This window comes from Myotis myotis, unplaced genomic scaffold (genome assembly GCF_014108235.1).
Source record: "Myotis myotis isolate mMyoMyo1 unplaced genomic scaffold, mMyoMyo1.p scaffold_m19_p_19, whole genome shotgun sequence".
Classification (NCBI taxonomy): Eukaryota; Metazoa; Chordata; class Mammalia; order Chiroptera; family Vespertilionidae; genus Myotis; species Myotis myotis.
In genome coordinates, this window is record NW_023416323.1 from 36,907,844 (window position 1) to 36,916,451 (window position 8,608).

The 8,608-nt window shown below is 58.9% G+C and overlaps 1 protein-coding gene across 2 annotated transcripts; it reads right to left on the reverse strand.

Moving 5' to 3' along the window:
• Positions 1 to 3,545: 3,545 nt before the first annotated feature.
• On the reverse strand, positions 3,546 to 7,811 carry LOC118674675 (testis, prostate and placenta expressed). Of its 2 annotated transcripts, XM_036346732.1 has the most exons (8): positions 7,587 to 7,811; positions 6,501 to 6,562; positions 6,045 to 6,219; positions 5,329 to 5,390; positions 5,232 to 5,246; positions 5,050 to 5,183; positions 4,707 to 4,739; positions 3,546 to 3,707 (listed from the first exon to the last, which is right to left on the reverse strand). In XM_036346732.1, the coding sequence occupies exons 1-8, from the start codon at positions 7,807 to 7,809 to the stop codon at positions 3,677 to 3,679; spliced, it is 735 nt and encodes a 244-aa protein (XP_036202625.1). In that variant the 5' UTR covers positions 7,810 to 7,811; the 3' UTR covers positions 3,546 to 3,676. The 2 variants fall into 2 exon arrangements, with proteins under 2 accessions (XP_036202625.1, XP_036202626.1); XM_036346733.1 differs by lacking the exon at positions 5,232 to 5,246 and having other exon boundaries at positions 5,050 to 5,114.
• Positions 7,812 to 8,608: the final 797 nt, after the last annotated feature.

Genomic DNA, 8,608 nt, shown 5'->3' on the forward strand with positions numbered 1-8,608 from the left:
CCAGTGGAAAACCAGCGCCTGCCAAGAGCAGCGACGGACCCAGAGGAGTGCCCGCTCTCACCCGCTTCCCCTCGCCCGTGATCCGTCTGCATGCCCAACCCAGCCGCCTCCCGTCTCAGCCCTCCTACACCCCCTTTCTCCTGTACCCCACCCCTGCCTCCCAGCGGCCCAACTCCAGCTCAAGCTTCTTCCATTTCTCAAAGGCAAGGGCGGAGGCGGGGATAGAGAGGGAGAAACAACCTCCCCAGGTTGGGGCATCTGAGAGCCAGTGGAGGGCGGTCAGCAAAGACACGCTGTCCTGGGGGTGGGGGTGGGAGTTGAGGCTAGAAAATCAAGAAGACAGGGAGCTGCCCACAATGCAGGGGCTCAAAAATGGGTACAGAAGGCTTAGTGGAAAGGCTGGGGGGACGGGACCCCAGATATGACCCGGACCTCACACTTCTCTTATTTCCTCTGTGTGTGGCCACAGGAGGACCCCGCCCCCGAGACTGAGAAACCATGTGGTTCCTCTGTCCACTCAGCTAGAGGACACCCGGTCCTTGGTGCCTGTGCCAGCCTCGGATCCCGGCTTCCCCTGTAGCTGCATGAGCTCAGGCAAACCCCAGCCACTCCCCAGAGATGCCTGGAAAGCACTGGCATGTGCCTGGTGATTTACAGCTTCAGGTCCTCCTTCCCGAGCGGAGGATGGTCTGCGTGCACCAGAGGTAGGAGCAGCCCCGGCTGGGAAAGGCTGAGCCCACATGGAGCCTGCAATGACCTTTTCTTCCTTTGTCACTACCCCTGCTTCCCTTCACAAACCACCGAGGCCCCTCCAGCTCCCACCTGGCCCTCAGCCTCTGCGCTCCAGCCTGGGCCCAACCAGGACTGTGAATGAAGCCCGGAGGCTCAGTTTCAAGTCCTAGCCCTTTGCTAACAAGGGACCACAGGCCTTTCTCTGCTCCTCTTGGGGCCTTAATTCTCCATCCGAAGCAGAGGTCTTGACCCCTGATCTCCAAAGGCCCTCAGAGACCCGAGGCTCTGATTCTGGGAAGGTGACAGGATCGATCCACATCTCCTTTTCCCTCCGCGTCCCTCCTGGCCTCCAGCCTGCTGCCTGCCTGTCTCAGTCTGCGTTCTCTTGGTTGTAAGTCACAGGAACGACACAAACTGGCTTACGCAGCTGCGCAACGCACCTGGCCACATACACAGGTCCCTCTCTCACCTGTCCCATATCTGATGCGACTGTCCTCCTAGAGCAGGGGTGGGGGATGTCCGGCCTGGGGGCCGTATAAGGCCTGGGAAACCATTTGGTCTGGCCCTGCCAAGGCAACTGCATGCGGGACTCAAAATTCAATAAATTAGCAGCTTCCTTTCATAGCAACATAAATTTATATTAAGTGAATTATATTAAGCAAATGGTGATATACATATCCAAATGGCCCTCAGCAGAAAAAGGGTTCCCCACCCCTGTCTTAGAGCGTAGCATTTTCACAGGGGAACTTCAGACATTGTGACCAGGGCGGCACACTGGCGCCGTCTTCTTTAGTCTCTGGGCGATCATTCCCTTCGCCCCAACCACTGACGGCATGGCAAGAGAGTGGTACCTTGTGGGGAGGAGGACATCCAGATGAGAGCCAGAGCTGGGAGGAGCCAGAGGGGGAGGCTGGCATAAACTCTACCTTTTGGAGTTAGTAATTCCCGCTGGCTGGGGAGAGGCACTGCCCTGGTGGGGGTGGGGGCGTTCTCCCAGGGTCCACAGGTCATCGCCGGGGCAGGCAGGGCCACCAAAGACAACTTCCCTTGGGACCCATCATCCTGGCAGCTCTGTCAAACTCCCACTCTGTGGCTGGCTGTGTGTTCCGCCCCACAGGGGACAGTGGGAGGGGCCCCTGTGCGCATGAGCTGTGGTGGCAGTGGCGTGGTGGCGTGGTGAAGAGCACACAGTCACAGCTGGCTAGTGTCCCACCGCTGTCGCTCCTCAGTGCCAGGTTGTTGGACTTTCTGAGCCTCATTTTCCTCATCTGTGAAATGGAGCCAGTAATGCTCTCCTCTGGGCTTAGGGCGAGGGCACGGTGAGGTGACATTGCCCTCACTGTGTGTGTGCAGTGTTTGGCACGTAGTGGGCACTCAGGAAAGCAGGGCACGGGGAGGGCAGAGGAGAGAGGGAGCCGGACTAGCTCTCCCATCTGAGTGTCAGGGGTGTCCCACTCCCCTCCGAAACCCTGTTCCCAAGACCCGTCCGACCCCCCAGCTGGCCTGAGCCTCATGCCATCCCCGTGAGATGGGCAGGGCAGACCCTTGAGATATCCAGGGGCTGCCCAAAGCCATGCATTTAGTGATAAAAATAGCCTGGCACTGCTGGGGCTGGCCAGGTGGGGGACGGGCAGTGGGGCTGGGACCTCACAGGCCTCCAGCTCCAGCCACTGGAGCCTGGGGCTCTGGCTCCACCCACTGCAGTTGACCAGGAAGCCGGAACAATGGCCGGGACTGGAGCTGGCACTGGGTCTGGCCAGGGGAGCAGGAAAGCTCTTTCCCAGCAGGCAGAGGGGGCGGCCAGCCCTCCGCTTCCTCAGAGGTTGAAGCCGCTGGGCTCCGTCTTCCCGTCTGTGAGGAGCAGCTTTATAAAGAGCCGGGGCCTCCGCAGGCACCTGGTGGAGGGCCTTCTCTGGTCTCCAGTCCTCCCTCCTGACTCTCAGACCCCCCACCCCCACCCCCTGCTCCCCCTCTATCCGGGCGGGCCAGGCTCCCTGTGATAAGCTGCTATCCTCACGCTGGCGGGTTTCTTTGTTCCTTGAAGGTCATGCATCCAGGAAAAGCCTGACCTTCCGTAGATTCACAGATTCCGCTGGAATGCCTGGCCCTCCTCAGGGCCCAAAGAGAAGGTGGAAAGAGGGCCGGGTGGGGAGGGCCTGTGGGTCTCCTCGTCACGGTGGGCGTCCATCCCCACCAGCCTGCATGCCTGCCTTTGCTCACCTGCCAGCACTGGGTAGAGCAGACAACTGTTTGCTCACATGGTATGTTCACTAGCAGTGCCTGTGGAGCAGGAAACTTGCTTCTCTGAGTGGCCTGGGGCCCTCATCTTACTTCTACTCTCTGCTGTGCCAGGAAGAGTGCCCAGGCCTGGCCAGCCCTCCAAGCCTGCCTCCACCTCTCCAGCCCCAGCCCCCCCGCCCCCCGCCACCTTCCCCCCACTCCCGGCATACTGGTATGGTGTCTAAAAATCCCCTTTGAACCTCTTCTTTTCTCTTTAGGGCTCAAGTTCACAGTCCGAGGTGGAGGGGACTTGCTTGTGGGGCTACAAGCAGGGGACAGGGCACAAGGAAACCCCAATTCTCAGCCTGCTTCTGCATCTCACCCCCAGCTGGGCCTCGGGGCTTAGATCCTGGCTCTTTCCCGGGGTCGCCAGACTTTTCCTCCCACCCCACCAGTCCTGCAGGAGTCGGTAGGGGCAGGAAAGGGTAAGATATTGTCATCTGCAGGTCCTGGCCACTCCCAGCCTCTGACACACACACACACACACACACACACACACACACACAGGATATGAGCCTGGTGCCTTTCTGTGGGAGCATTAGGTTTATTTCCAGTGAGGATGAACTCTTGGGGAGATGGGGGCTTCCACCATACCCTCTCTGTCCAGCTGGGAAACTGAGCTGGCATGGTCCAGCAGCCTGGGCATTGGCCTCCTTTTCACAGATTAGTGCCAGGGGGTCAGGTAGTTGACACGACTGTGGAGAGAAACTGGGGTGAGGTGGGCGCCTCTGGGGCATCCTGGGGGAAAATCAGGATGTCTACCCCCCGCCCCCAACCCACCTTCCTGCCCTCAAAGCTCTGAAAACACAGCTTCCGCCTGCCTTTCTTTGGCTCAAGAACCTTCAATGGCTCCCTATTTCCCTTGTTATATTTTCAGTTGCTCTGCTTGACTTCCAAGCCCCCTCCCTTCCGGTTTGCCTCACCTTTCTCTCCCTGTGATCCCCAACCATGCACCGCATTTCTCACGTTCAACCCTTTAGTGAACCGCGCTGGCAGGCGTTATATGTTAGTAACAGAATAGCACGTGCTCCCTGCGTGTGCGCAGGGTGGGCGAGAGAAGCCAGCTTCCCATCAATCATTAGGACACAGCAGCCTGTGCACCATCAGATAGGGACACCACCCCTAGGGAGGTGGTTTGCGCTGGAGGGGAGAGGCAGAGGGGCGACTTCAAGGGTGGGATATCCTTGGGTTGGGCTGTAAAGACTGAAGAGGACTTTTCAGGCACAGAAAGATCAGCACCCGCGAAGGTGTGGAGCATGTGGTTGTGCTGGTGGCTTGGGTCCCCCGACCAAGAGACTGCGGACTGATGAAGAGAATGGGGCTGGAGAGGTGGGAGCCGGCCAAATGAGGCAGACGCTTGAATCGGGCTGAGAACACTTGCGCCCGCTCCTGCCAGCTCTGCATCCCGGAGGGCAGCCCTGACCCTCTCCATCGTGTTTCTTATATCTGTCTGCTCGTCTGGCCCCTGTTCTCCTCTCGGGTAACCCTTCCAACCCTGCATGGCCAGGGGCACATTGGGTGGGACAAGCTCTCTGCCTCCCTCCCCACACCCCCCTCCAGGTGGGCTGCGCTCCTGCCTGGGCGGGTCTCTGGAAGGCAGCGGCTCTCTCTAACCCTTGGAGCCTCCCCTCGCCCAGGAGCCCAGGCAGAGGGAGGGAAGGGCCAGGTGTGGGGCGGGCGGGGCAGTTTCCTACCTGTATTTGGAGCCGAATTGTCGGAACGCATTCCTGCGGGAGAGGGAGGAGGGTGAACCGGGGTGGGGAGGCGCATTCCCATCTTAGGGAACCTCGCTCCCCGGAAACCTGGCTCCCACCTCGGGAGCCTCCAGGCCACCAGGATTACGCTGCACCTTCGCCCACCCGAAAGGGCGAGGTTGCCAGGGACTGGGGGACAGGGGGCTCCGTTCGGCAGAAGTTCAACAGTTATTCATTTTGAAATTGCGATTTTCTTGTGGTGTAGTGGAGCCAACGAATTTTCCCTCATCTCACAGGGGTCCAGGGCGGGGAGGGGTGGGGGGAAGGCTGTGGCCTCACTTACAGGGAATCGAAAGGCAGGGGCTTCTGTCCGTAGCGGTCCAGGCTGGGGTTCTGGTTGAGACAGTACTGGGGCAGGCCAGAGGGATGGGGGGTGGTCCGTGAGCCGGGAGACACGCACCCCCCAACCCCACCCCGCTCACGCCCCACACAGCGCTCTCTGCGGGAGATCTCGACCCTGAGGACTGGGAGACCCTCCCTCTGCCCACGCCCCATCCCGGGTTAGCCGTTCCTCCCTCCACCCTGCCGGGCCCCAAGGACGGGCCAGCGCAGCACTGCCTACCCGCCAGTTCTGGGTCAACTCCGGCTTCAAATAGCGCACCGCGTAGCCGCTGAAACTCTCGACTGCGGAGAGAGCGCCCATCTCCCGCCCCGAGCACACTCGGAGCAAGCCCCGCCCTCTCTCACCTGAGCCCCGCCCCTGGACCCAGCCCCGCCCACACCTGCTCCTAGAACAGGCCCCGCCTGAACTGCATGGCCAGGACAAGCCCCGCCCTCTCGCTCACCTGAGCTCCGCCCCTAGACCAAGCCCCGCCCACACCTGCTTAGAACCCGTCCCACATCGACTGAGCGGCGGGAACAAGCCCCGCCTTCTCGCTCACCTGAGCCCCGCCCCTAGACCAAGCCCCGCCCACACCTGCTTAGAACCTGTCCCACCTCCACGGAGCGGCGGGAACAAGCCCCGCCTCCAGACCCTTCTTCGCGGGTCGCAGAACCCACCCTGGGCTCAGCCTCAGGCTCAGCCCAAAGGCTCCTGGCTCGTACCTGGCTCCACCGTGTCCCTAAGACGAACCTCGCTTCCACGTCCCTCAATGCGTCTCAGCCCTTCCCTCTCTCAGTGCCCCCACTGCTCCCCAGCTTCCCCGCCCTGTCCTTGCTGGAGCGCCACCCCCACCCCCCTCCCCTGTCCGTAGTCAGCGCTGCGGATCCCGGACTCCAGGTCCCGCGGCTCTGCTACCTCTCCCGCCCCAGGGCATCCTCCGCGCCAGGGAGACTAACCCCTCTGGCTCGAGCAGGGCAGCTTGAACTCGCCGGCAGAGGACACGAAACGGGACCAGTCCTCGATGGCATGTGTGAAGCTGGGCCAGCTGATTCGGTTGATGCCCGGGGGGATGGGCGCCAGCTTTCCCTCGCGGCACCTGTGGCGGATCTTCTGGCCAGTGGCGGTGATGTCCTGACCGGGCGATGGGAGTCAGGACCCCAGGGGCAGATGCAGAAGCCTGGGGGGCCGACGCAAACTACACTGGAGGGCGGAGCCGACACTTGGCTCATCTGACCGAGGGGCGCCTGAAGCCCCTGATGGAGACGGGAAGGGGACCAGGCTCCCCAGGCTGCGGCCGAGGAAGCACCCGGAGTAGAGCCCAAGATCAGAGGCGCCTGGGGCTGGGTGCAGGTGAGGCCTTCTTCCTTTCCCCTGAGCAAACCCAGGGCCAGGAGCAGAGGACACTCACTCACCAAGCACTGCAGGGGTTTGTTGGGGACACCGAGGAGTGTGTAGTGTGCGTTGTCAAAGTCATCTGAAGAAGGAAGAGGAAGGGAGAGGAGATGCCTCCTGCACAGCAGTCGCAGGCCCACACCAGAAGAGGTTTGGCCACACTGCTTAAAATTCTTTTGAGGGAAAATATTTGACAACTTTAAGAAAACTAAGATAAAGTGGCTTACAACAGAATAAACTCCAAGAGATCAAATATTTCAATATTAAGAGAAAAGAAACTATAGAAGTACTAGAAGAAAACATGGGTAGCACTGGCCAGTGTGGCTGAGTTGGTTGGGTATCATCCCATGCACTGAAAGGTTGCTGGTTTGATCCCCCGTAGGGGACATGCAAGAGGCAGCTGATGGATGTCTCCACCCCCCGCCCCCTCCTCCTCCTCCTTTCCCTTTCTCTCTCTTAAAAAAAATCAATTAAAAATAATCTTTAGAAAAAAGAAAAGAAAGAAAACATGGGTAAATTTCTTCCTAATCTTGGGGTGGGGAAGGCTGTGCCAACTCTAAATCTGGGAGCCTTAAAGAAAGAGTTGATAACTTTGGCTACATAAAAATAAACTTCTGCATTGCAAAAAACAACACGAGAAGTCAAAAGACAAATGGAAAAAATATTTCCACGTATTTTCCAGATGGAGAGAGGATTGGGCAGAAGTTGTTACTAGTGCTTTTATTATTAATTCCTGCTGCTGCGGCTGCTGACCTCTGCACAGTTGTTCTCCATGAATAACAATAACATCTCCATCAATATGCGCCATGCGTTGAGACCTGTTAGGTGCCAGGCACTAGTCTAATTAGTTTTCCTGCTTTATCTCATTTGAACCTCACACTGGGCCTTGGGAGGCAGGTCCCATTACCAACCCCATTTTGCTGAGAAGGAAACAGAGGCTCAGACCTTGTGAGGTTTCCTGGGTAGGAAGTAGCAGAGCTGGGACTAGCCCCTTGGTTGCTTCCACCTGCCACTCATGGCCTTGCACTCCCAGATCTCTCTCCTCCAAACCACCCACCCCTTTGCCAAAGACCCAGGGGCCCCAGCAGCGGGCCAGGCGGCCTGACCTTTGCGGCAGTAGCTGGTGGTCTGGCAGTGCTCGTCCGACAGGCAAGCCCTGGCATTATCCATGTCCATGCGGCGCAGGGTGGGCAGGGCCGGGTGGTAGAGCTGCTGCTTCACGCCGGCCAACTGGTTTCTCTGCCGCTCCATCGGGAGCAGGATGGCCGGGGACGCGTACACGTGGGTGGAGCCATCGTCCCAGGGCACCAGGTCGATGATGCGGGCCATAGCTGGGGAGCAAGGAGTACAAAGGGGTTCACCCTGGGCTCAGGTCAGCCAGACACCCTTCAGCATCGGAACACCACCTTGGCCAGTGCGGATTTGTCTTCTGGCCTGACATTTATTGAGCACCTACTGTATGCCAGATGTTTTTTATGTTTTCATGAGCTCCCTGTGTGGTGGCAGGGACAATCGGACAACATGGTACACCCAGGATGTGCTAAGGGCTCTGACAGGGTCAACGCAGGGGTGTGTGTGTCTGGGGAGGCTGAGGTTGTGGCATTTGGGGAATGGTCTACAGGAGGTGGCATTTGAGTCTATTCTTAAACAAGGAGCAGGAAGCAGCAGCAGCAACTGGGTTCAGATTTAGATCAGAATGAGAACTAATTATGGACTTTTGGCCTTAGCTAAGGCCTCTGGCATTTACTCAAAATTCTACAGGGAGCAAAGGCATTTTAAAGAAGGGAAGAGACAAGATAGATAGGAGCTGGGGAAACATTGCTCCCTGGGCAGCGCCTCCCTTTAAAAAGCGGGCATTCCCAGGAGCCATTCCGCCTTTTCAACTGTAGTGAGGATTTGTTGACTCAGCTCATTTCCTTCCTGAGTCCCGTTAGAGGTGAGAGATGGAGGTGGTGGTAGGTGGGCAGGAGGCGAGGACCTAGGGCCATGGAGGAGCAGGGAGAGGGCACAGGGATGGGCTTGCAGGGGGAGGGACAGGGAGTAGAGCAGGGAAGGGAGGACCCTCTGCTCCTGACCCACCCACAGTGGCTACCTGATCGGCAGGGCTCAGGCCCCAAGTGCTCGGGCT